The following is a 26739-nucleotide window of genomic DNA, read 5'->3' as shown; positions in this document are numbered from 1 at the left end:
ACTGATTTCTAACACCCTGTCATGCCGGTAAGCTAGTGCAGCACAGTGCACAGAGTGGCCATTTTTAAACATCCACCCTTAGAGATATAGACAGTGGTCACGTGTTTGAGGAAGCAATGCGAAGACTATACAGGGAGCAAAGACATCAAGTTAACCCACAGGCAAATGCTTCATCACTGATGCACAGGGGATGCCCACTGAAGCATAGCACGCACATACAGATGCACACATACACACACAAATGCAGCACATACACAGCTGTGTTTGTGTAGCATGATAACTAGTTCACATAGCAGGGATTCACCTACAAACCATTAACATATGTTATGTCCCATATTAGCTACACAGGACCACTCTGATGGGAAATGAAGGCTGCTGCTGCCCTACTTACCACGTAGATACTGAAAAAATCCAGTCACCAGGTTTAAAGAAGTCTTCCTGACAGATACATCCTTATAGTGAGCCATTCTACACCCCACTCTCCGGCTCTCTCCCTTTGCCTTTCATGAGTTCCAGGGTACATATATGTATGTGTTAAAATAAGATCCACAGTGGAAAAACTGACACGAAAACACCACAGTGGTCCTTTCCTTGTTTTTTCCAGCAGGAAGCAAAACAGATCTGGCTGCCTGGTTTTCCCCGGTGAAAGCAAAAGAGCTGCTGGAGGGCTGTGATGAAAACGTCCCCTCCTCCCCGACACTCTCACACACAGACACGCCGACACACACGCGCACACAGACACACACTCACACACACGAGGACTGCAGAGGAGACAACTCTAACAGAGAGAGTGATTTACAATCCCATCCTTCCTTCTTCCTGTGTTTTTCCCAGCCAGAGGAGCCATGCCTGTGTGGATGTGCACAGCCCCCGCTGCACTGCCTCGCTGTATCATCGTACCATCTGAGGCTGGAGAGAGATCAGCTAGATGCAAGGCTCCACCAATCAGCATGTGAGAGAGGCGGTGATGTCACAGCCTTGGCTGCATTATCCCGATTTGAGCTTGGTTTGTGTGTGTGTGTGTGTGTGTGTGTATGGGCCTGTGTTTGCTGATAAGATTTGTCTAATCTTCTATGAGACTGACACATTTAAAAAGCATTAGTGTCTGAGGCAATGATGAAACAATTTAAAAAATTTATGAAAAATAAATATATTTAAAAATTTGGGCCATAAAATGAATTGAATTCCCTGTAGGCCTATTGATTAATTAGACCAGAACAAAATTAAGAGACTGCTACACAAAGCTCACCATGGTGCAACAAATCTTAATAATTAATGCTGAGGCTGCTGAATAACATCTACCACCTGCTCTCTCCCTCTCTCTGTGTCAATGCTATTGTGACGACAAAGCGGACACACCCACCCCGGGATTCCCTGTTCATGCACAGTATCATGTAAAAGCTCTACAGCATATCCATTTTTGTCCTGTAAGACTTAGAAGAACCACTTCAGCACACTCTGACCAGTCTGTTTTTCTATTGGACTACTCCTCCACTCTTCTGAATAAAACACACAATAGTGAATAAGTATGGTAGTTGATAGCTTATCATCTCCTGCAGAAAAATCCCTTTATTCTTTCAAGACCACCGGCAAACTAAAAGCTTTTCTGATATACTAAAAATAGGCCTGAGCTTGTGATTCTATTATTACTGCTCTATAGACTGCTGGTGGAACTGGCCCAGAAAAGCTATTTGGGTGAAAATGGATTTTTTTCCCTTTTATGTCAAAACAGCAAAAGGTTAGAAGTAGAACCATTAAAACTGTGTTGACAGCTGCATGCACTGAGAACAATGAGGTTTTAGAGATATTACAATCACTACTCACAGTAATTTCTGACCAGCCCCTAACAAAAAAATAAAAGTTAGACACCTAACTAGTTTATCAACAAGGACAAATGATAAAAATAAAAACATTATAACCATAACCTTATAATTAACTGTAATTAAATCATTTGTGTTTTATGTTTTAACCCTTTAATACCCAGTCCCTTTGGAGACACCATATTTTAAAGTTTTCATTTATATACTGTGCTGTGAACTGCACTATTCTTACAACAAAACAATCCACCACAATGACCAAAAATGCAAGAGTCTAAGAGAGTCACTGAGAGTCCACAAAAGTCCAAACGGTGCTAACATCTAACAAAAAGAACAGTGGATGGTAGACGGCTATAAAAATGTCTGCTATGCTTCACTGTTCAGAAATGTAAATTCAGCCTATATCCTTATCACTAAAGCTTTTACTTTTCTTATTCTCTAATCCCAGTGTCAGATAAGTTTAACCCAGGAAAAGTCCTAAAAAATCTAAATCTAAAAAAAATTGCCAAAGTTCTCAGATATTAAATGTCATCTAAACTCAAGTAGCTATACAACAACATTTTTTTTTACTTAAATCAGCAACTATCTCATTCAAAAATAAGTAAACAAGATGGCAAAGCATTCAGCTCTGGGCAGTGTTTGATACTCTGAGGTTCAACAGGCTGCTCTGAAAACATTTCCTAGGACTATCATCAAAATATGAACATAAAAAGTAAAAAAACGTACAAATGATAACTTGTAGTTTTCCTGATATTCCAGCTGCTCAGTGCTATATCCAACTTGCTATTAAGGAGCTGTCCAGAGTCCTGAACTTAGTCAGATGTTTCACTTTGTGTAGTAAGATGTACATATGTTGGTCAGGTCTGGATATGCTAACTCTGACAAGCATGAAATCGTTATGTAAAACAGCTCACCATCATTGAGTCATTATGTCTTGGTCAACTGATTTAATTAATCCTGATAGAGTACTAGTAGATAAGTGGCAATTAAAAGAGGATAGCCTCAGCAACAAACAGCAAGCACTGCATCAAACCACCAACACATCTGCAATCCACATGAGTAATGGAGTACTTAAGGTGATCTTAGGACAGATGATACCTTTGGCAACACTGTACTGTAGGTGCTTGGCTTCATTGGCATTTGTTGGTCACCTGGGAACACTGTAAAAGCCCACTCACTCTGTTGTTGTTCCATTTAGTCGAGAGCAGGCCTACTTTAGCTCCGACAGGCCAACAACAATCAAGCTGGACAAGAAATAATTATGTGGCTGGACTGGAGCCAGTCCATTCTGAGACGTCTGACACAGGAATTAGTGAATGGTTTCCTGATCTTCAAAACATTATATGACAGTAATGTGATCCAATATTTGAAAACAAACAGAACAAATTGACGCAGGGCCACAGAAAATATATGGCTTCTTTTAAACCACTACATCCTGCAAGAGTAAGTACTTAAAACAGCCTGCAACAGCTTGGCTTAGTGTAGAGTGGGAATTAGGCGCTCTGTTCATGAGATCATATAAGTGTGAAGGCTGTCTGTTCCTGGCAGCTGTTACTGACACTGTGGCATAGAAGCATCTCCTACAGCTGGCAACATGCAAAGCTTGCCTTTCCTTTACTTGATTTTTACTCCCAGCAGTGATGAAACAGCTCCACCTTCTTGGTGAATACAGATTTTTAACAATGGGTGTTTGCTACCACAGTAGCTCTGACTGTTTTTAGCTTGTGACCTTTTACAACAAAGCTGCAATCTTGTGCTGTGAGTGCAAAGTAGGGAGGCATTTTACCTAAATACACGACTTTTACAGCTGACACAAATGGTCAATTAATCAACTGGTCAATCAATATAAAGTTTTTTTGATGATCAACAAATTGTTCCAGTCTTTTCAAGCAAAAATTCCCTTCAACCTTCACCGGTTCCAGTTTCTAAAATGTGAGGATTTTCTGCTTTTCCCTATTTTTATATCACTTTAAACTGATTATCGTTGTGTTTTGGATTGTTAGTCAGGCAAAACGAACATCTGAAGACGTCACCTTGGGTCTGGAAGAAAATTTTTTCAACATTCTGATATTATCAAATGCTTGTTGCAGCTCTAATGAATTCCCCTTTTAGACTGTATCATTTGATCAGTCATCACAGGAAGCAAAGAGGCTACAAACAACATAATCGCTAGAAATGAGAGAAAAACCTGAAAAGATCATTATGAAAACATTAATGGGCTCATATCTGTTATTAAGTGAGATTAGATGATTGCTTCTCTGTATTTCCGGGGAGGAGAGGCACCAAGCAATGAGACGTCACCACAAACCCAGCTGTGTGTCCATATCCTGTTTGACACACAGTCTCAACTAAACTGAAACCCACAAGAGCCTCGTCATAATGAGGCCTGTCATGCACACTCCACCAGGCAACAGACATCAATTGCACCCTGAGGGCATTTAAGGCCGCAAGATATCATTACAAATATTACTATGATGGCAGCAACAAGTATATGTATCCGATGCATGAATGCAACGAATGTTCAGTAGTTTAGAGGTTTCTATTTTGATACACAGTGCACAGTAGACTACAATCTAGAAGAATACAGATTTTCTGGTGTCAATATTTCATCCACCCAAATGCACCCATGCTCAAGTCAAAGTGAGTGTGCAGTAACCCTCCCTGCAGGATGCCTTTAATGACAGGAAGCTGCATTTGATTAGCAGCAAAAAAAAGAAGCCTCAGACTACCTTGCTGTTCACCATTTACAGAGCACCTAAAACCACTGGCACAATAACGTCTTCCAGATGTGACCTGACACCAAACTCCACTTCCTGACATGAAACACGCAACAGTGGCTGGCATTCTGCATTGCATGCACGGTACCAAAGGTTTTCTGATTTTGACTGATAGGTCAGAGATACATTTTGCATATAAGTCTCTCTGTGTTCCTCATATTATCTTAAACATTTATACTGAATTCTGATTATTTCTGAATATCTACTTAGAGACTTAAACATGCTTTAATTCACCTTGAACAAGCTTATATAGTTCATGTCAGGGCATGTCTGAGCCAATACGAGGGCGCCAAAATTTGTAAAACAACTGAGTAACATGTTCTTTGTGATGACAAATTTTGCCCTTAATGTGCCTGTGTCTTAAAATATATATTGATAATCAGTGGATGGAAATAGCTTTGTCGCACACTGGAAACCAAGTGTCTCTACAGCAGGAACTGGGCAACACTGGCACAACCACACACGACAGTTTCATAACAGTAGCCATGGCAACAAGTTATAACATGTAAAATTTCCTGGTATCCTGTATATCCAGAAATACACCTTAACTGAGCAGAAGCAGATGCCAGAATCGACCACACTTGTGTGTAGTGATGGTAGTGGCCTTTGTAAGAAAAGGGGGGGACACACCAACAAAAAGAGACTCCCGTTATCGATCCATTCTCTTACCAAGGGCAGAAAAGGTGTCAGGTTTTAGTCTTGTTCAGTGCATTGTCTGTGCATTCATGAAGCCGCAGTTGCTGTGACTCAGTATCTCATGTCAAGAGCAGATTAAATGTTCTTGATACGTCTCGGTCTGCTTTACAAAGAAATAAAAGAGCCGACTTTTAACCCCGAGACTTACATAAAACTTATAATTTTCTCAGAAGTGTGTGTCAAAAAATAAAAATGGAGTTCTTTTTACTGGCGACAAGATGACTTGGCACAACCCGGATAATAGTCTCTTCAGGAAATCTGATTTAAAGATGTGAAGACGAGCTGATTAAAAGAGAACTCTGAATCATGTGTCGAGATCAGGAGTTGCACAATATTTACTGAATAAAACGAATCATGTTCCTCTAAATAGCTTCTTAATTACCTAATCTAGGCTGCCACACAATGCAGTAGTCTTTTTGTAGTTTGGTCACAAGATCACAAGAATGAACATTAAATCTCTTATCATTCTAAATTAGATTATGTGCTATCTTGGAAAAAAAATAAACCTGGTGACAAAAGATACCATGTGCACATTAAATCAAATTACCTGAATATGTGACTCAAAGGCTACAAGTGCTTGAGAACAAACCAGTTAGAAAATGCATGTAGCTTATCATTTTTTAAGCATTTAAAAACATAATCTAATCTATATTCTATAAGACTTTAAAACCAGATTTACAAGAAAATAAGAGACAAAAGTTCATGGCAATCGGACAAACTCTTCACATTATCAGAATCCTAGAGAGCAATCAGTTTTCTAACTGTATGCTAAAATGCTCTTCTGTGAGTGAGTGTGTGAGATGGTGTGTATATAAGAATGAGTATGTGAGAATCCTGCCCTGCACAAGCTGGCAAACTTCAGATTGGGCACGCAGCCCAGGCATTGAATCAGCACAATATTACTGTGCAGCAGCGCAGGAGGCAGAGAATGTTTTGTCCTTAAGCCAAAAAAAAAAAAAAAAAAGAGTCAAAGAATGACACTCACCCTGCAGTTTTTGCATCACATTAGCAATGTCCACAGACGTTCGACCCGAGTGCCTTGGAGAGGCCATGTTGTCTCGCTGCAGCTGTATGACAAGGTGGGTCACTGATGCTGAGAGCAGAAGATCCTTCACAACAGTCCTGAGTGGGACATCCCCTCTGCCCCTCCCTCTCCTCTCTCTCTCTCTCTCTCTCCCTCTCTTTCTAATTTCACTGCAGGACCAGGTCCAATTGAATCTCAGGTTTCATGCAGGAACAAGCAGGTTTACTATCCAATAGAAGCACTTCTTCCATTCATTGCCTGTAAAAGAGAAGCATGTTGAAGAGGGTTTCAACTGAGGCCACACCTATATTCTCAATCGGTTATTTTATCATGCTGTTTGTAGAACCAGCTACACCATCTAACTTCTTTTCTTGTTCATAACCACATGTCCACATTGAAACCACCTTAGTGAACTCAGCTTTTACTTACTATGTACATAACAAATGAGCTTTGCACATTCATAGGTTTCTCACACTTTGCCTCAATCATTGGAAAATTACCACTGGCAGGGAGTGACTGTTTTGACAGATATTTTCGTCCCTGCTTTAAGTTTAATTTCAGCTTTTTGTTTGTGTTCGTTGTTGATGTTTTCAACAGTTTTTGTGTTATATTATGCCACTACTACTCGTAACATTATCTGTATGTTCCTGCAGACAGAAAGAGCAGAGAGTACTCTTGCAAAAGAGGGTTTGCTTTAAGGGAATTTCCCATTTATGAAAAATGTTAATTACCCTATCTGCAATGCTAAACAATGTAGTCTGTATTTTTATATCTTGGTCACAAGATAACACAAGAAATAATCCATGTTAATCCAGCTCCCTGGATATTCAAAAAGCCTATATCACAGAAAACATTCTGACATATTGCAGTAGGAAAAACACAGGTGCAAATAATGAAATTAAGGATTGTCACACATTGTCATGGCTTAATACAAAGCCATCGTTAACGCTATCAGCAACACCTGTGGTTGTCTTCTTTTGACAAGTCAAAATGTCTGCTGCCTATCAAATGTCTCATCCTATTTTGTTTTTAAAGGCTACAATACACTATTTAAGACTGCACACAATCACTTTTACTGTAAAAATAAAGGTGTAAGTCAATAAATTCATTGCTTACATGATAGATAAGATACATTTTACAGACTCAGAGTCAACTTTGGTGGCCAAGTATGAGTGCTGACACCTGTAAGATAGTTGTATTTGATTGTCAGTGCCAAAAAATTACAGGAAGACAGAATATAGACATACAGCTGTAGAAAGATAAGCAAAGTACGCAAGCGAGTGGTCAGCAACCATACATTATATACAAGTAAAGTTAGTGAATAGAGAAACCCCATTTGGTTGAGAAAATGTGCAAACTGACTGACTGACTAGCATTTTGACGAATATCAAAAGGGAAGTTAAAATGTCGACTGAAAACTTCTGAATGAGCTCAAAGACGTGTCGAAGTTAATGTTTGGCTCAAACGCTTTAAGTGCATTTAAAGCCTGTCGTGCACATTTTATTTAATATTATATTATTCATCAAGTTATTTAACACTCACCTAAGCATATTTGGACAGCTATTTGAATGGTGGCGCGGTGGTGTTTAGCCTAGTAGCGCCACTTGAACACGAGAGGAAGTTACTAAACGCCACAAAACCAAAAAAAAAGCACCTGCTTAAAAGTATCCCCAATGGCGAAAATGCTAGTTAACAGTTACGTAAACACAACCTTGACAACCAACACCACGCAAACAATACAGTGAAAAGTTACATCTGACTTGTCATCTTACCGCTCTGAGCAGTGCGAGGCATGATAACTTTACAGAGGAAGTGCCTGTGTGTTGCCTGGTTGTCAATGGTAACGGTGAAAATGAAACATGGTGGCGTGAAGTGAAGTTTGTAACCACGAGAAGCGGAGCGGAGCGGCGGCACGCTGCTGGCAACAAACTGTACACACTGGAGGAGAAGGAGGAGGAGGTGGGGTCGGAAATGTGTGGTCTAGTTCCTGTCCTCCTAATATTTTAGCGACAAAGAGGCTCATTCTTTGGCTCTGCAGAGAGGAATCCCGGGTATCTTCCACTCTCTATCCCAATGTTTGTTTGTGGCTTTGTGGTGGAGGACACAATAAACAAAAACCTCTCAAGAACATATTCAAAACATATTCCAAAATGTATCTGAAGCTAATATGAGGCTTCTGTTGTCCGAGTTAGACAAATTAAGTGGAGATCTTCCGAAGTAATAGTCTTTTTTATTACCAAAATTCCCCTTTTTTTGTTATTATCCCTTCACTGCAGTTCAACAGTTTTGGAAGATATGCACTTGATTTGTATGACTCACACTCATGAAACACAATATAGATAAAGTTTGTGAGTGAGGACTATGCATCACTTACACTGGAAGTGCATTAACAGGAGGAATGAATACAGCACCAGACTTGAAAAACTGTGAACCTGCTCTTTAAAGATCCCCTCCAGACATGTTTTAAGACATATAAAAATTCTTTGCTGGCATGGTTTTGCCACTTAAACGTTTAATTACTCTCTTAATATATATAATTTGTCAAAACTATAAAGTATTGTATAAAGCTAAGCAGCTTTATTGAAAATCACTGACTAATTTCAAACAAAGTTTCAGTTTAAAATGTTCTTTCCTTCAACTAACAACATATTAATCCACACTTAAACTGTTAATTATACAACCTCAGTAACCTAACTTAGATGAAACCCTTATGAACCTTTCATGTCTTGTTATATTTTTCAGGGGAACCTTGACATTGACTATTTTCTGCAGATCATTAAGGCTGGTAAGAGTCACAGTACTTCAGCGCCACCTACTGGACATCTGCGTGACATGAATGTCTTCACTAAACATGCAGGGAGTTTCCCTCATATAAAACCCTCACTTTTATGAGTAGTATTATGAAAAATGGTGAATATGTCACTTTATGAAAGGGGAATATTTGACTGTTGAGCTGCAGAAAGCTGTGCTGTTATCAGTCTGAAAACTCTGAGGTCAGGAGTGAAGTGGGAACAGAGCAACAATTGAAGGAAATCCCCAATGGGACTGAGAGCTTGATAGCCTGCAGACTCTCCAGTGGATGGTTTGGTTTTCATGGGTTTGCTTATCCAGAAGTTTGTCAGGACAAATTGCCAAAACTTTTTACACCAGAGAGAGGGTTGTATATTTGATGGGTCTCAGTTCTTTTAATTCAACCTCCCAGTCTGACTAAGAACCAGTGTATAGCATGAAGAATACATTGTGTAATCATAATTGTTGAACAAGGACACACGTAACATCCCCTGCTTTATAGAAATGTTGCCAACAGAGCAATTGTTAAAAAGTATTGATCCTTAGGAAATGATGCAAAAGGAAACTACCCTGTTTCCCCGTGTTATGTCCCACACAGATAAGCAATGCACTTGCTAATTTTAAAGCCAGAGAGGGAAGGAAGCATGACAGCAAAGTTTCCGCCATTACAAACACTGTAGGGGGGGAAAAAGCAAAAAGCCTGTCTTGGAAAAAGCTTAGTGTCTGCTCTGTCTGCTTGGACTCAGTGTGGAATCTAACACCAGCTTATGGTGGAATAATGGCACATAATGAAACACATCCTCTTTTGGAAATACTAAGATCATTCAATCTTGGTGAGTCTGTATTTGTTTCTTGTGTGTGTCTGGGGATTATTTTACAGAGCTGTAGTCTATAAGGTTTGAGAGTAACATGTTGTGTTGTAAAATGCAGGTGTGATAGTTGTTCAGCTGATACAACAAATTACATTTTCATGTAAAAATCTGTTTCATCTTTCCACGGTCTACTGAAACACACATTACTTTCTGTTTCAGACAACTGGAAAATCAGGAAATGAAGCGTTGAATACGTTTAGGGCTAAAACATATATTTCTGATATATATCTGCTGTAATGTTATGAATGATTCAGGCCATCTCGAAGAGGTTTGCTCGCTGTCCCTGGGCTCAAAACAGTTGATATGCACCATGAATATGGAACAAGTTTCCGGCAAACTACTCTCAGATCTTTTATATCACAGCTTAAAACTTTAATGTTCACCCAGTGCCTTTTATTAAGTCAAATTTATGACTGGACACTTTTATCCCTTTGTTCCTTTAGTTTTATTCCATTTTAACTTGTCTTTTTAAATCTTCTATCTAATTATTAAATTCTATTTATGTTGTTTTTCTTTCATTTATCTCAGTGCCTGATTATCTCTTGAAGTCTGTGGAGCACTTCAAATTGCCTTGTTGTAGAAAGGTACAACAATTTACATATAAACTTGCCTTGAACAACTGAAGTCAGGAAACTTTTGTAATCAATACCCATTTACAGCACAGTGCATCAGCATTTCAGGAAGAACATAAAAACCAAATGATAAAAGCTGTATTTAATGTGTATTTAATGGTATGGTGAGTTTGTGCTTCAATACCATGATACTAAATAGACAGTGAACCCACACAGCAGGTATGATGTAAGATTTTATGTAACATTGTGCCCAGTATAGCAGTGCCCAGCAATAATAAATCGATATACCCGAGCAAAATGTCCTAAAACAAAACTGAGTACATATGAGCATCTATTTTATTCAGCTAATGCACACGTCTTGTCGATGCTAAATAAGATTTGATTTCCAACTTGAAATGCAGCTGAATCCACCATCTGGGGAAATAATCTTCCCCATTTTTAGAACAACACAATGCATCCGGCATCACACTCCACTAAACATTTCCAGCTATTATTTTGATCCCTCACTATTTCCCTTTTCTGAGTCTCTGCATTGATTTTTTTTTTTTTTTTTCCCTTTCTAGGCGATATGATTCTAGCCTTCTGTTTATCCTGTGCTTGTGGGCCTGCTGCTTGGTGCTTTGATATACGTTCTGTTGACCTGGGCGTCCAGGCGCCGGGCCACTGCCAGGATCACCAGGCGCTCAAAAAAGAAATCTGGCACTTCACAAACACAGAACCCCATGAGCAGCCAGCTTGGCCTTTACCGAAGCACTTTCCTGAGCGTCTACAGACAGCCCTCTCTGGAGCCGGTGGGGCCTCTGGGGAGTAAAGCCCGGTGCGGAGACCTCCACCTTTCGGCCGCTGCCCAAGAGGAGCAGAGCTGGCCTGGAGATGGGAGAGGACACTCAGGTCAGCATGCCTGAGGACACAGCAGCTTCAAACTCGTCAGATTCGGCATCGCTCATGCCAAACAAAAGACATTCCTTCTGGTTGGGGGGCAACGGACTTAAAGGATTTCTCCCCACACAGACTCCCCCTCCTGCGTACGACAGTGTCATCCATGCATTTGAAGAGACTTGCACTTGAAATTGTACATAAGAACTTAAAAAGGGAGAACATTCTGGGATTACAGTGGACTTTCTGGCTGTTCTGCTCTTTATAAGGAACAGTTATCTCTGCATATTGAGTGATCAGACCTGTCTGAAGCAGAGTGTCTTTAACCGAGATGCTTGCACAGCCATGTAGTGTCAGCTCAGTATTATATGAGATATAGCTTAGAGGTGCAATTGACTAATGGAATAATTGGCAGGTTATTTTTTCAATTAATCAGTTAGTTTTCCTCTATGATATGCCACAAACAACAAAGAAATCCCTCACAGTTTCTAGGGCCTAAGATGACCACTGCAAATGTATTGTTTTGTCCCAAACTCTGAAATACTCAATTTACAATGCAAATTCTCACACTGGAGAAAACTGGGATGAGTACATGTTTGGCATTTTAGGTGGAAAAATGACTTGAACGATTAACAAATTAATCAACTTATCATTGCAGTTCTAATATATATAGTTTTGAGACACCTGCAGGGCATCTCATAACCCATGTTGTTGACAGTGTGGAGCTTGATTTTGCTCTGATTGTGTGAACATGAGGGAAACACTGTGTGCTAGATAGTTATCATCATCTACTATCACAATAAAGATTTAACGATGATTTTATTTCAGTGCTTGTGCTTTTGTGCAAAAATGAAACACTGAATAGACATCAGTTTATTTATTTTATATAAGTGAATCTGGAGCAATCATAGGCTGCTTCAGTGTGAGATTTAATGATACTTAACACTGTGGGAGGAAGATAGGACAGTCGGTCACGGCACATTCATCACATCAAGGTCTTGTGTCAAGAATGTCACTTCAACTTACATTAAAAAGATGGGGTGAGTCTTGTGAGGTTGCCATTATGAGAGAAACCCCCTTTTGAGGTGCGGCGATAAATTTTATATTGATTATACAAGGCAGTCGACCAGACTCCATAGAAGAATGTATTAACATTTGGTTTAGCTGCACACACTTCTCTTCAGTGATTGTTGACAGAGTTATTAGGTGTGTTAGCGCCTTCGTTTAATCTAGACTCGAAGTTCGGGGTGTATTTTCCGTGCTACCTGCCTCATGGCAACCCGTTTTAAAGCCACAACCCCAAAGTGCGCCAGCGGAAAAGTGCCTGGCAACACGACCGCACTGTGCGCCGACTGCCTCTGGATTAACACGTTACCATAGCCGTGTCAGGTACGTACAACTGCATCACGTTTGTCCGTATAGCCTCTTTGATCGGAGCACTTCTTCTTCCACCGCAGTTTGTTTGTCTCATCAGCGCTGGCTCATTCAGATTGCTGCATGCGGTCAGATGTAAGACGCCTTTGAATGAGAAATTCAGTTGATGTGATGTATAATGTAGTAAGGGAGCTTTACAGACGAGATGGCGAGGCTTTTACTTCGACTTTAAACGAACGATGTGAATCTACGTTCAACTCCGGTGGACATTTTTTTTGTCTTTTTGATTCATATTTTACGATTTTATTATTATTACTAGCTGCAGTGGAATGGGTTAAAGGTCTGTTTCGTGTAAAAACTGGAATATTTGAGTCCACATATCCTTGCCTGGCTGCTCTGGTGTTTGACGTAAAATAGGAAGAGCGGACAGTATCAGTACCCATGGAGACTGCGAGTGCCCTGATCTCCAATGCAGTGTTGCTGTTGCATAGAGACTGAGAAAAACTGAATTTCAAGGTTGATGCACTGAATGACAACGCGGCTATTTTAAGCAAGAGCCATCTCTCCCTCTCTCTCTCTCTTAAATTGCTTTACTTGTTGAATAACCTTGTTTTTATTCGTCTTTTCCTCCCCATTTGCAACAGGATTGCACAACTCTCCCAAAGCCACATCAGGAGAACATGGGATGGGCCACTGGCATCACATCTTTTCATGGCAAACTCTGAAGTGCAGAGCTGCTTCATTTAAATGAACGTAGAACTGGACAACATCTGGCTGTATGATGCATTTTATTTCCCCATAGATTATACTGTAAGCACCACGAGCAGAGCAGCCATCACCCTTCAGTGCATCATCTGAATGGAAATATGGACACCTTCAATGGAGGAATTTTGACTCATCATGTCCAGGAACTATGAGGTAGGTTGTATTGCTGTCATATCAGACACTAATATTTTTGTGATTTTCCAGGTTACTTGACCATTCTAATAAATATATGGTTATGTAATATACAGTATGATCCCCTTGCCAGTTGGCCAGTCAGTAAACTCATGGTGTGCAGCCAAACATTATCTGGACTCGCATAATTTGATTTTAGATTGTGGAAGAAATCCAGAAGTTTCCAAAGATATCAAGACAGAATTTGAAAAAAAAGAGAAAAAGATGCTAAAGACATGTAGAATATTTCAATTTGACAGAATGGTGCAGTCATAAAAAGACAGGTTTGACTGTTTCATTCAATGAAAACATCATGTAGCCTCTAATAAGAGATAGAGGGATATGTTATACTCTAAGACAGTGGAGCAAGATGATTTTTTACAATCTTTAAAAGGACATATAAGGACAAAGCTGTATGTCTAATGTTTGAAATTGATTCACCCTTTCAGTAAATGATACTGATTCTACTTCAGTATTTACATGTGAAGCCTCTCAGACAGTTTCTTCTCATACAGTGCCAATGTCGTGTCCGTGGGTAGGAAAAGGATGGAAATTAATGCACCAAATCCAAGATATAACTAATCTAAATGAACAAAGCCAGCACTGAGAAAGAGTATTTTAAGACTTTATTGTGACACATGAGATTATCCTAGGAAAAAATCCCTAAAATGGAATTCACATGATATTTCAATAGTACTTTCAGTTTTAATTTGTGAATTTGAGCAAACAAGAGACAGACTGTGGTGATGACGTCATCTACAGACAAATCTTGGAGCTGCTCCATAAACAGTGAATAATAGAAACAACAGCTAGAACACTATGAGTCGCAGCCATGGTGATTTTACTGGTGTTAAGGGCACATTTAGTGATTCACTCGCACTGGTGTAAAGTCTGTTCACTTAAATGAAACTCGTTGGGATGGAACATCTCAAACAAAGAGCCCCTGAGTCCCAGAACACGAGTGGTTTCAGCCACTAGTTTGCCAAATTAACTCTGTAAGATGACATCTGGAAATAAATAGATGGGTATATGTGTAGATAGGCACTGACTGCACCATCCAGAGGCAGTGCTTTGTCAGGATGGTTTTTGTCTCTAACTTTTCACCTTAAGGCCAAAGATTTTAACTACTTGAATAGTCATGTCCTTGTCCAGGTAATCAGTAGAAAAACGGTTTCATTTGTTGACAGAACAATCTCACCACAAGGTCCATTTAGTAGCTGTTTTCAATCTTATGATGTGGTTTTTATTTGTGGATAGTGTTTTCTCAGTTGTTGTGAAACTGTAGATGGTTAAAGCCCATTTTTCTGAGCTCTTTTAAGGACTTCTCATCCATGCTGGCTGAAGAGGTGAGATTAAAGTTCTTTCATGAAGTATTTGACCAAACAATCTCACCACAAGGTCCATGAAGTAGCTGTTTTGGAGCCTAAGTGTGTGTGATGCTAAATCAAGAATGAACTTTCAATCTCAACGATTTCATGTTTTGCTTTACTGTACTTCTTCTCATGATGTTATTCCCCATTGTTGCAAATGGATTCCCTACCTGAGTAACCACAGCCCAGCCTCCTGCTGAACGTGACAACAGCCAGCAGTGTACATCCCAAAATGTCCCGAGCATCACTGACAAGCCAGTTTTAAGTAAAAGTATGGTCACAGACTGACACAAACTGAAAATGTACATTATCAGGTTTTATTATAAGGTCAACCAAAGTGTATATTGTCTCTCTCTTTGCTCACCAGCCTGGTCACTCAGTAGGGATGTTGGCTGCCGTGGAACATGGTCCCATCCTCTGCAGCGACTCCAACATCCTCTGCCTCTCATGGAAAGGCCGGGTCCCCAAGAGCGAGAAGGACAAACCGGTCTGTCGGAGACGGTACTATGAGGAGGGCTGGCTCGCTACGGGGAACGGGAGAGGAGTTGTTGGGGTGACGTTTACATCAAGTCACTGCAGGAGGGACAGAAGTACACCTCAAAGAATTAATTTTAACCTGCGAGGACACAACAGCGAGGTGCAGTTCTGATTTTAGCATCATCACTCTCTTAATTGTCTTTGCTGTTAAAGTATATTTTTACTGAAAGAGAGTTAAAAACATAAAAAGCAAAATATTCTTTTTCTCTTTAATTTTCCCCGTCTTAAGTTATCTCCTTCACACTCAGAAAACTTTAGAACAAAACTGACACTGACATCAGTGTTCACTGTCTTTGATGATAAGATAAAATGAGATAAAGCTGTAATGATCTCCGCAGGGAGACTGAATTGCTGCAGCAGCATACAGTGCTAGAATAAATCTAGAAAGTAGCATATAAACAACCATGCAGTGAAAAGTGGCTAAAGTAGATATGCAGCCAACAATTACAATGATTAAATCTGTACATGAAAGTAGAAACATCAAACAGTCAAAATCTGGAATATCACAAAACTGAAGTGGACAAACAATGTGTGCAATATGCAAATGTAGTATAAAAATCTTGCATACTATATAAACTAGGTGAGAGGAATAAAAAAAGGTAGATTCAAATATGTGTGGTGCTCAGGATAATTGTATTAGCATGTATTAGCATGCTTTGTAAAACTATCTCATCAAATGCATCCGATTTACAAATTCAGGAATGAATGAATGTTATGTCCATATTTGCAGATATGGATCAAACTGCTATACACACAGAGAAGGTGACAGTGTGTGCATTATCATCTTCTGTTGTTATTATTATTAGAATATATTTATTCCTGGGTTGAAATTATTAATTTTTGTGTCTGTATAGTGACTTTCCTTCCAACTGCAGTGTTTTTTTTTTAAACCACTTTCAGCCTAAAATGCTTTTTTAGCATTATGCTCAGGCTGGATATTAATCATGAATGTTCCTCTGAGCAGACAGCCACCTGTGCTTGTGAAAAATAGTAACAGTGGCAGTGTTTTTGGGGGCTTTCACAGGTTGTCTTGGTGCGTTGGAATGAGCCCTTTCAGAAGCTGGCCACCTGTGATATGGAGGGAGGTATTTTTGTGTGGATCCAGTACGAAGGAAGATGGTCTGTGGAGTTGGTGAACGACAGAGGAGCACAGGTGAGCAATGAGAGCCCTGGGAATATAAATTTAAAACTGATAAGTTTAATTAACAGGAAATTGTCACAGCTTGCACTGATGCAGAAACATAGCCACACATCTTCCAATAATTATATCTGTAACTATGATGATGGCCGTGTCCTGTAGACATAAACAAATGTCTTGAAGGTGATTATTTCCTTCCTCCAGGTGAGTGACTTCACGTGGTCACATGATGGCACTCAAGCCCTCATCGCCTACAGGGATGGCTTCGTGTTAGTCGGCTCGGTTAGCGGACAAAGACACTGGTCCTCTGAGATTAACCTGGAGAGTCAAATCACCTGTGGCATCTGGACACCTGATGATCAGCAGGTACGCATCATCAGGCTAAACTTACACAAATCCTTTAATAAGAAAATGACATCTGCTTTGAAAGCTGTCCCTAAATACAGGAGTGAATAGTATAATGGATTTTTTTTTGCAGCCTTTTGGCCTAGTACTCAATGCTCCTGAGCCTATTCATCATGTTGCCTATTAAAATTTAATCTACAATGCCCCCTCAGGTCTTGTTCGGTACAGCAGACGGTCAGGTGATAGTGATGGACTGTCATGGACGGATGCTCGCCCATGTTCTGCTACACGAGTCTGATGGGATCGTGAGCATGTCGTGGAACTGCCCCGATTTCCTGGTCGAGGACAGCACAGAAAGCGACACAGACTCTGATGATAATATTCTGCCTTTAGGTACAAAACACACTCCCTCTCTGCTCATGTGGCAGCTTCCCACTGTGTGTTGACTGTAAGAAGCTCATGTACTTTTTCTTTTTCTCTTTCCAAGTGCGGAGAGTGAAGCCTTTGTTGACAGTCACCTTCTTATCAGGAGATATCAGTTTAATGAACAACTATGATGACCTCTCTCCTGCTATAATTCGCTCAGGGCTGAAAGGTTAAAAAAATCTATGTTTCACTGTGATATTCATTAAGTATGCTTATGAATTAAGCTGATCCTGTGACCCATGACTCATATGTCTTTTTGTCCTCCTTCCCTCCACAGATGTTGAGGCCCAGTGGTGCTCCCAGGGAGATCTGTTGGCTGTGGCCGGCATGGAGAGACACGGACTTCCTGCTGACGCTGCATGTGCGTCCATCATGAGGAACGCCCTTGTTAAGTTCTATAATGTCCAAGGAGAGCACATCTACACTTTGGAAACACCTGCACAGGTTGGTCCTGTGTAAAGTGATAGATGTCTTCCTGGTTAATAAGTAATCTTCTGATAGCGATGTCTCTTTAGGCATGAAAATGATCTGTTCATTTCTCCAGCTGATTGCCATCATAGTGATAACCTTAATGTCTAATGTACTTTTCTAAACAAAGGTACTTCACATTAAAGAGCTTGAATAACAGTGTGTGTAATAATGGGGCAGATAAAAAATTTGGTGAAATGAATGTAACACCTCACCGAGAGTTGAGTTAACTGTACGAATTCTTTTATTGTGAATGGCTGTTTTTCAGAGGCCCATCACCACCATCTGTTGGGGTCACAGGGACTCTCGTCTGTTCCTTGCATGTGGACCGGCACTGTACGTGGTGCGTGTGGAGCACAGGGTGGCCAGCCTCCAGCTCTTATGCCAGCAGGGCATCGCCAGCGCCCTACGAGAGGAGAAGGATGTGGGGAAACTGAACATGCCCTCGCTGCTCTGCTCTTATGTCACCACTGCTTTCATCCCCACCATCAAGGTGCACTGATCCCACTTTAATTACTTTATAAAAATGGTCTCAGACATTGTCTTACCAACTTTGTTGCACTGTGATAAAGAAAAACTGCTGACAGGGACATGTTTTCATTTTAGCGTCCAGAAATCTTACAGCTCTTTCCTCTCTTTGTTCTAGCCCCCAATCCCTGACCCCAACAACATCCGTGACTTTGTCAGCTATCCCACAGCTGGGAATGAGAGGCTCCACTGCACCATGAAGCGAGCAGAGGACAGCCCTGAAGCAGGCGGACCCTGCTACACTCTCTACCTAGAATATTTAGGAGGGCTGGTGCCTATTCTCAAAGGAAGGCGCATCAGCAAACTACGGCCTGAGTTTGTCATTATGGATCCAAAAACAGACAGTAAAGCAGGTGGGGTCAATCATGTTACTCAAATTAATTATTTTGGTAGAAAGACATTATCAAGAGATAACTGAACAGTTACCACAGGGACACATGATTAGAACTTAACTTGGAAAATGTATACTTATTTCACTGTCTTTAACTTTGGGCAGCAGCGTTTTCCTCTGCATTATTCCAGTCTTTATGCTACAGTAACTTTAAACTGAGTTAATAATCTCTTGGCTCTATCTCCCTAGCCAGTGCACAGACATGAGAGTGGTATCAATCGTCCCATCTAGCTCTCGACAAGATATCAAGTTTGCCTATTCCCCCAAAACGCTCTTTGAAAGAAGTAAAAAAGATTATGAGCTTTTGAAATACTGAAGCAAGTAAACTCGCTAGCAGAGCTGCCCAGAGGTCAGAAATCATGTTCCTTGTCATCTTGAAATGAAATCTGCGCCTGCTTCATCTCCTCAAACTGGTGCTCCATTTTAAAATAACATATTCATGCTGTGTGCCCATCATTCACCTTGAGTAAGAACAAATACAGACTCTGGTGATGACTGCTCACCCCTGATGTAACATGGTCTGAGGCCTGACGCAGGAATAGTCTGCGTCACGACCTGGCTGCACCAGGGCTGCATTAGGCCTGTGGTCCCACCACCACTTAATAGATAATGTTCTTTACCTTGAGGCTGCTCAGTGCCATGTTAGTATGTATGAGAGTTCAGACTCACCTTTACTGTTTTGTGTTTTTCTTTTTTCCTTTAGAGGAGGTGTGTGTGAATCCCATGATCTCATACACTGACAGCTGCAACTGCTCTGACTCCAGTGACATTGAGTTGAGCGATGAGTGGGTTGGGAAGAAGTCACCAAAGTTATCCCGAGGAAACAGGTCACCTAAACTCTACATGTCAGAAATTATATAAATACACTCACAGCCACAGAGCTTTTGCAGACATTTCATTGCATTTGTTTCACCACACTAATTCTCATTTTTCAAAGGAAAAGATGATTGAAAAATTTTACATTTTTGTTTCAAAGGATGAACATGGAATCGAGAAAATCTCCCAAACTATCACGCGCCAATCAGGAAGGCCAGCGGTCGCCGCGGTTACCAACAAAGAAGCCTCCAGTTCGATCTCCCAGTCTGACACGTCGAGAGTTTTCTATGGATGGAATCACAGAGGTATGATATGCCGAATCTGCATTAATTGTCTGTCCGCTAATGATACTACAGTATCTGTCCAAATAACTATGAATTATGATATAAAAGTGTTAATATTTAATACCATTTTCATTGTTACTACCTGATATATCACACCTGTAGGCTCATGCTGATAATTTACATTTATTCATGTCCTCCATTTTCTCTGTTTCACAGCACAATTACCTTGCTCAAGTCACATCCAACATCTGGGGGACAAAGTTCAAAATTGTTGGACTTGCTTCGTTCCTCCCTGCAAATCTTGGTGCAGGTAAAGGTCAAAAAAGAAGAAAAAAAAAAACCACACGTACATATCACATCTCCAATTCTGGCAAATTTAACACAACTTTCTCTCTGTATTTCAGTCATCTATAAGACCAGTTTACTTCATCTGCAGCCGAGGCAGATGACAATCTACCTTCCAGAAGTGCGAAAGATTTCTCACGACTTCATGAGCCTGCCTGTGTTCAACCCCAATGTGTTCAGTGAGGACGAGGATGACTTACCAGGTGTGAATGAATAAAAGCAATCATTTTCTCACACTGAAGGAAATTACTGTGCATGTATTTTCACTGACTCACTGTGTTATGATTTTTTTGTATATGCTAGAAGTCACCTACATAGTTCTTCTCTGTGTTTTTATAAAGTGATGGGGCCGTCTGGAGTGGCAGGAGACAATCCTCCCTGCACAGTCAACATTCCCATTGCTCCCATCCACAGCCCAGCTCAGGCCATGTCTCCAACTCAGAGTATTGGCCTGGTTCAGTCTCTTCTGGCCAATCAGAATATTCAACTCGATGTCCTGACCAACCCTACAGCCACAGCAGCGGCAGCAGCTGCAGCAGCAGCAGCCTCGGTTCCTGTCACCGACCGTGGCCAGGATGCAGTTGCAACGCCGTACCCTGTACCAACTAGATACTCGAACCCTGGTCAGGTGATTTTCAATGGGCTGGAGATGGGTCCTCTTCTTCCTGGCACTCTACCGCCTCCTCCTCCACCTCACCATCTCCCACCGCAGCCTCACCCGCAGAGGTCTCATTCACAGCAGCCTCGCCAGCAACAGTCAAAACAGTCACAACAAATGCAGACACAGCAGCAGCAGCAGCAACAGAAAATGCATCATCATCAACAGCAGCAGCAGCAGCAGCAGCAGCATCATCATCAGTCGCAGCAGCAGCAGCAACAGCAGCAGCAGCAGCAGCAGCATCATCATCAGTCGCAGCAGCAACAGCAACAGCAATTACAGCAACAACATCAACAGCTACAGCAACTGCATCACCAACAGACGCTACATCAACAGCAGCAACAACACCAACAGCACCAGGTTCAGCAGCACCAACAAATGCAACAAGCTCAACAGCAGGTGGCGAACCATCAGCTTCAGCACCAACAGCAGATCCAACAGCAGCAGCAACAGATGCAGCTGCAGCACGAGCAGATGCAGCAACAGCAGCAGCAGATGCAACAACAGCAGCAGCAAATCCGGCAACAGATCCAGGAGATGAGGCAGCAGCAGCAGCAGCTCCAGCAGCAGCACCAACAGATCCAGCAGCAACATCAACAGATGCAGAGGCAGCACCAGCAAATGCAGCAGCAGCTGAAGATGCAGATGTCGCTGCCTCCTCCTCCATCCGGCTATCCAACCATTTCCTTACAACAGCTTCATCTTCTGCCTCAAATTCCTCCTCCTTCCACTGAGCCTGGGTTAGACAGGGGCGAGCATGGTCACACTCTGAAGCCAAGTCTGCCGCGGACTTTACCCCCCTCCTTCAATGACACAGATGGGTCTGTGGAGATTCAGATGAGGAAGGTAAATCCTCCTCCTCCATATCCAGGCACTGTAGTGTCAGCAGCCGCAGCTGCAGCTGCAGCTACAGCCGCCGCTACGCCTCAGACTCTTGTCACAAACTGTGACAGCCCAAGTGTCCTGGCACCTGACCCCTGTCTGAAGAAGGATGACTTTCTGCTTCACCCTGTCACCCTACAGTACCCGACACCTCTGGGGTACGAAAGGATCACAACGTTTGACAGCAGTGGCAATGTAGAGGAGGTCTGTCGGCCGCGCAGGCGCCTCATTCGCAACCAAAATGCGTACACCGTGCATGGCATCGGAGGCTCGGCCACACTCAAAGTCACCTCCTCTGACAGCAAAAAAATTCAGCTGCCGTACAGCTCAGCAACATTGAGCCGTCTCTCCGTCCCTCGATACTCAATACCAAGTGGAGACCCTCCTCCTTACCCTGATCCGGCCAATCAAGTAACTGCCACACTTCCCCCTCCCCAGAGAATCGACAGCAGTCTGATCCATGCCACTCTACGTCGTGACCGCAGGGACGTGGGGCTTAAAGTGCCACAGATGATGGAAAGCTCACGAACCCTTCCCACCAAGGCCAAAATAAACAGTGCATTAGCTCTTACCTACCAGCAGAGGGTGCCCACTGCGTTGTACACATGCACACAGTGCAGCAGTAACAGCAGCAGCACCAGTGTCAGTGTCAGTGGAGGTGGGACCACGAGTAGTGGTATTGCAGGCGGCACGGTGGTGAGGCAGGACTTCCCACCAGGAAAAGGTGCACATCACAGTACAATTATTGTGCACTCCAAAAGTGCCTCACCCATGGCCTCCCAGTCATCTTACAGTCTGTTGGGTGCTGTTGATAACAGCCGGGACAGAACAGTGTACGTTAACTCTGCTTTTACTGAAGATGAGACTTTAAATCAGCAGTGTCACCTTGAAAAATCTGTACGTCAGCTGACTCTCGGCGATGTCAGTCTGACAGTTAAACGCCCTCCGCCTTACCAGTGGGACACCTCCACTACAGAGGAGTTCTGGCTCACCCCGGAGCAAACAATGTTGGCACCTCCACCAGGACCTCATAAACCACCTCCACTCATCATCAGTCAAGCTCAGCACTTGGACATGACCCGGCTTCCTTTTGTTCTCACGACTAAACCACCAGCCAGTCCCAGCACGAGCACTCTTACTTTCCCATCAGGTTACCAGATATCGCTCTCACCTTTTCCTCCAGGTGTGGGTCACAGTGGACCCCAGCTTCAGACCTTACAGAACCCTCCTCCACAATGCTCTCCAAACGAAGTGGTGGCTTCAGTCCCTTTCGCTCAGCAGGATGCCAATTTGGTCTTGCCACCAGGTTACCCACCGAATCTCGCTAACCTGGCTTGCTGTCCTCTCCCTCCAATGTATCCTGGAGCCAGCTCATGTGCCGGACTCCAGCTGCACCCCGTCAGCCTTCACCCCTGGAACCCTTACCCCTGCCCGCCACCCATGCAGGACCCTCCAGCACCTCCCCTCCCTACCAAAACTCATCAGATCTTAGAGAAGCCAATTCTCTCCCCGCCTCCCCCAACTGCACCACCTCCACCACCCCCACTCCCACCTCCACCTCCACCTACTGAGCTCCCGCCATCCAAAAGTGCCACGGAGGATCTAACAGAGTCTGCTAACAACTTTCCAGAGCCATCATCCCTGAATGAGAGCCCCGTGCCGCAGGAGTCTGAGCGCTTCAACAAGAAGAGCCGTAAAAGACTTGACAGCCGAGCAGAAGAGGCCAACATGCCCACCGTTTCTGAGGGCAAGTCCAGAAAGGAAGGACGAGCGCTCTCTGACTTCAACACGCTCATTTCCAGCCCGAGGCTTGGCAGCAGAGAGAAGAAGAAGCCCAAGGGGCAGAGAGAGCAACTCAATAAAACCAAGAAGATGAGCAGGACCACAAATGAGTTCCAGGACAGCTCAGAGAGTGAGCCAGAGCTGTTTATTAGTGGCGATGAGCTCATGAACCAGAACCAGAGCAGCAAGAAGAGCTGGAAGAACAAGCGCAGCCTGCGTATGGCGAGTGAGCTGGAGGAGATTAAATGCCGCAAAGCGAATGAAAGAGAGGACCGCAGTTTAGGTAGCCAGGGGTTTGTCTATGTTATGGCCAACAAACAGCCTCTGTGGAATGAAGCCACACAGGTCTACCAGCTGGACTTTGGAGGGCGAGTCACCCAAGAGTCAGCAAAGAATTTTCAGATAGAGCTGGATGGTAGACAGGTAATGTGATAAGAGGTCTTATTTTCAGTTTATTCTTGACAAAATCTATTGGTTATTAAGTGCTTTCTGAAATGTTTTCTTCTCTTCTGTCTTTTTTTAGGTGATGCAGTTTGGGCGAATAGATGGGAATGCCTATATATTGGATTTCCAGTATCCTTTCTCAGCAGTGCAGGCATTTGCTGTTGCCTTGGCCAACGTGACTCAGAGGCTGAAATGAATCGGCATTATTTAATGTTGCTGTAGATTAGATTCAGAAGAAGCCACAGTGGTGTTGCTGTACACCCCTCAGCGTGAGGCTGTAGCTCGGAGAATGTCAGAGTCATGGTGGGCTCTGTTTTTTTTTTCTTTTTCGAAGAGGAGATTAACATACAAGTTGGTCCTGCACATGCAGATAAGACACGTCTAGGTTGGTGTTACCAGTTAATCCATAATTTCTAGTTCATATATTGAATGTATTCAAGCTAATTTTATTTATTATTCAAATGATATTTACTGGAATAAAAAAATACTCAGTCAACCTTCATCGGATAAACAAAAGGTAAAGTACATGTTGGAATGAATTTATTTTAAAAGCAGTCTGGAGGTTTAGTGCCACCTGTGGTGCCAAAGACGTCTACCCACTCTTTAAATGCTGACTAATTAATCTATTTCAGTGTATTACAAAATATATATTTAATTTACATTTGTGGTGTTTATAAAATATATATATATCTTGAGGTACAGTGGCATTCAAAATTGCAAATAAAATTTCACTAAGCCATACCATATCTGATACAAACACTGCACTATTTTAATTCAGTTTTATGTAATTACGTAAATGAAGTATAAAGTTTTGTTTTGAGAATCAAACTTATTGTTGTTTAAATGTGTATTTCTATCTTTATTCTTCATTCAAATCCCATTTTTTCAAGGAAATTATTTCATTTTTAGTCTGTTTTGTTTGTAGAATCAGTCCTATACATTATGTTCAAATTGCTGAACATGCTTTAGAAGAATATATTAATTTTGTAACTGCAGCATGAAGAGCTGAGTACAGTTAACTATAGTTTGTATATTTTCTATCCATGTTACTTCTATGAAGTGGTGCAATGAACATAATAAATCATATTATTTTGGCCACAGCACTGCAAATCATTATTCACAGCCATTATATATTAATCTGACCGTTTCATTTTTCATGTGTAAATTTAAACACAGTTTGTTTATTCTCCCTTCCCCTTTTTCAATGGCTGAACTTGTCAGTGATGGTCTCTGTGTGCCAAATATAGCCAAATGTGTTTGGCTGAGAGTAAGTCAGCAGGGAAAACAGTACAAAATGATCTCATGATGGTCTCATACCCAAACAGAATAATTTGCGTACAGTAAAGATGGAGATCTTCTCAGTCACTCTCACTTGGCTGACTCTGTGTTGTTTTCACTGGGTGTTTATGATGCTACTTGAAAACTGCATTTGAATGTGAAGTACAGTAGTTTGCCTCCTTGGAAATCAGTGCTGCTTTAGATAGATAGAGCTTGTGTGCAGTAACGCTACCTACATAGAACCGATGTTGTACTTGCAAAAGAAAATATAACGCTGCTTGCACTGTGTATTTAGTAAGTGACCTAACATCATTATATGCTTAGAAAAAAATGTGCTTATATGTTGCTAATTTCAGTAATTTTGTACTTCATCTTTACTTTAACATGGTACCAAGTTTTTTGATGTTACACTTGTAGAGAAAAGAATGAGAACAATAAACTTGCAAAGGTATTAAGTACAACATATTCATACGTTGTTAAGATCAACTGTTAGTAGGAGTGAGATTTATGTAGATTTGGTGCTAATGTATAAAGAAACAAATGTGGAAATGTCAGGACATTTGTCATTTGTTATTAGAGGGATATTTTAAAGAAAGTATTTTGAGAAAGGCTACGGGGGAAAATAGCGCAGAGAGTTGTCATTTAAAAGCTTTTCATCCAATGCAGCTTCAGAGATTCCAGCGACAGTGTGTGTCAGTTATCAGCAATACTGCCTAATGAATAGATGGTCGCCTGATTTTTTTTTTCTCTCTCTCTCTTATTTTGTGAAGGAAACAAAAATATTATGACCCTAGGTTTACATTGACCTATAGGCTGGACAAAATGTAATAAAAAAATCTATTGTTCCAAATGTTTTTGTTGTCATGTTTCATTTCCTGTTCCTGGCTATTTTACTCTTTACACCAAAAGTTCACACCACAGGCTTCCTCCTTCAGTCTGTTTGTTATTTTATTGTAATGGGGTCGATTTAAGTACAGTAGTTCTGCAAAAAAAAAAAAAAAAAAAAAAGTATTATCACACATTTAAAAAACATTACACAGACTAATATGAACTATAGAAAATATCTGAAAGTAAAAGTTACTTTCTATATAGACTGTGTATCTACAGTGTTGGGGAGAAGTGAATCACATGTAATTAAATGAGTACTTTACATTTTGCAGTAACTTGCTGATAGTTCAACTACAATCATACTGTGCAACCTTTTTAGTGTAGTTAACTCCTGAAACCACAAACTGTTTGGGGCCACTAAAGGAAAGGAATGGTTGTGTGTCTTTGTTTCACCATTGCTTGTCAACTGTAATTGAACCCTGTCC

The 26739-nt window shown here is 41.5% G+C and overlaps 3 protein-coding genes across 4 annotated transcripts in view; 2 read left to right on the top strand and 1 right to left on the bottom strand.

The window, feature by feature from the left end:
• Positions 1–8055, bottom strand: part of syne1b (spectrin repeat containing, nuclear envelope 1b) — a 75539-nt gene extending 67484 nt beyond the window's left edge. Inside the window, 2 exon segments of the mRNA XM_051078261.1 lie at positions 6276–6572; positions 7857–8055. Of these exon segments, the coding sequence (XP_050934218.1) occupies positions 6276–6342 (67 nt within the window). The 5' untranslated portion in view covers positions 6343–6572; positions 7857–8055.
• Positions 8056–9731: 1676 nt separating this feature from the next.
• On the top strand, positions 9732–12241 carry myct1b (myc target 1b). The gene is given in 4 exon segments (XM_051078190.1): positions 9732–9937; positions 11112–11140; positions 11142–11357; positions 11359–12241. Coding segments are annotated over 4 exon segments (558 nt in total). The 5' UTR covers positions 9732–9882; the 3' UTR covers positions 11617–12241.
• A 322-nt stretch (positions 12242–12563) lies between these two features.
• tulp4b (TUB like protein 4b) lies at positions 12564–26280 on the top strand. Of its 2 annotated transcripts, XM_018703710.2 has the most exons (16): positions 12564–12813; positions 13443–13716; positions 15472–15741; positions 16666–16794; positions 16984–17145; positions 17337–17517; positions 17612–17719; positions 17828–17994; positions 18287–18511; positions 18665–18899; positions 19641–19764; positions 19914–20058; positions 20254–20347; positions 20442–20585; positions 20724–24127; positions 24228–26280. In XM_018703710.2, exons 2-16 carry the CDS (start codon positions 13699–13701, stop codon positions 24342–24344), a joined length of 5523 nt encoding a protein of 1840 aa, XP_018559226.1. In that variant the 5' UTR covers positions 12564–12813; positions 13443–13698; the 3' UTR covers positions 24345–26280. The 2 variants fall into 2 exon arrangements, with proteins under 2 accessions (XP_018559226.1, XP_018559231.1); XM_018703715.2 differs by lacking the exons at positions 12564–12813; positions 13443–13716 and adding an exon at positions 14440–15375.
• Positions 26281–26739: the final 459 nt, after the last annotated feature.

This window comes from Lates calcarifer, linkage group LG19 (assembly GCF_001640805.2).
Source record: "Lates calcarifer isolate ASB-BC8 linkage group LG19, TLL_Latcal_v3, whole genome shotgun sequence".
Classification (NCBI taxonomy): Eukaryota; Metazoa; Chordata; class Actinopteri; family Centropomidae; genus Lates; species Lates calcarifer.
This window is presented reverse-complemented; position numbering and strand designations above follow the sequence as displayed.

Bases quoted from the DNA above. Each gene is read 5' to 3' on its own strand.
- tulp4b (XM_018703710.2), top strand. The intron at 18,512-18,664 runs GTGCACTGATCC...TCTTTGTTCTAG, and splicing joins CTTTCATCCCCACCATCAAG to CCCCCAATCCCTGACCCCAA. The intron at 20,586-20,723 runs GTGTGAATGAAT...GTTTTTATAAAG, and splicing joins GGACGAGGATGACTTACCAG to TGATGGGGCCGTCTGGAGTG.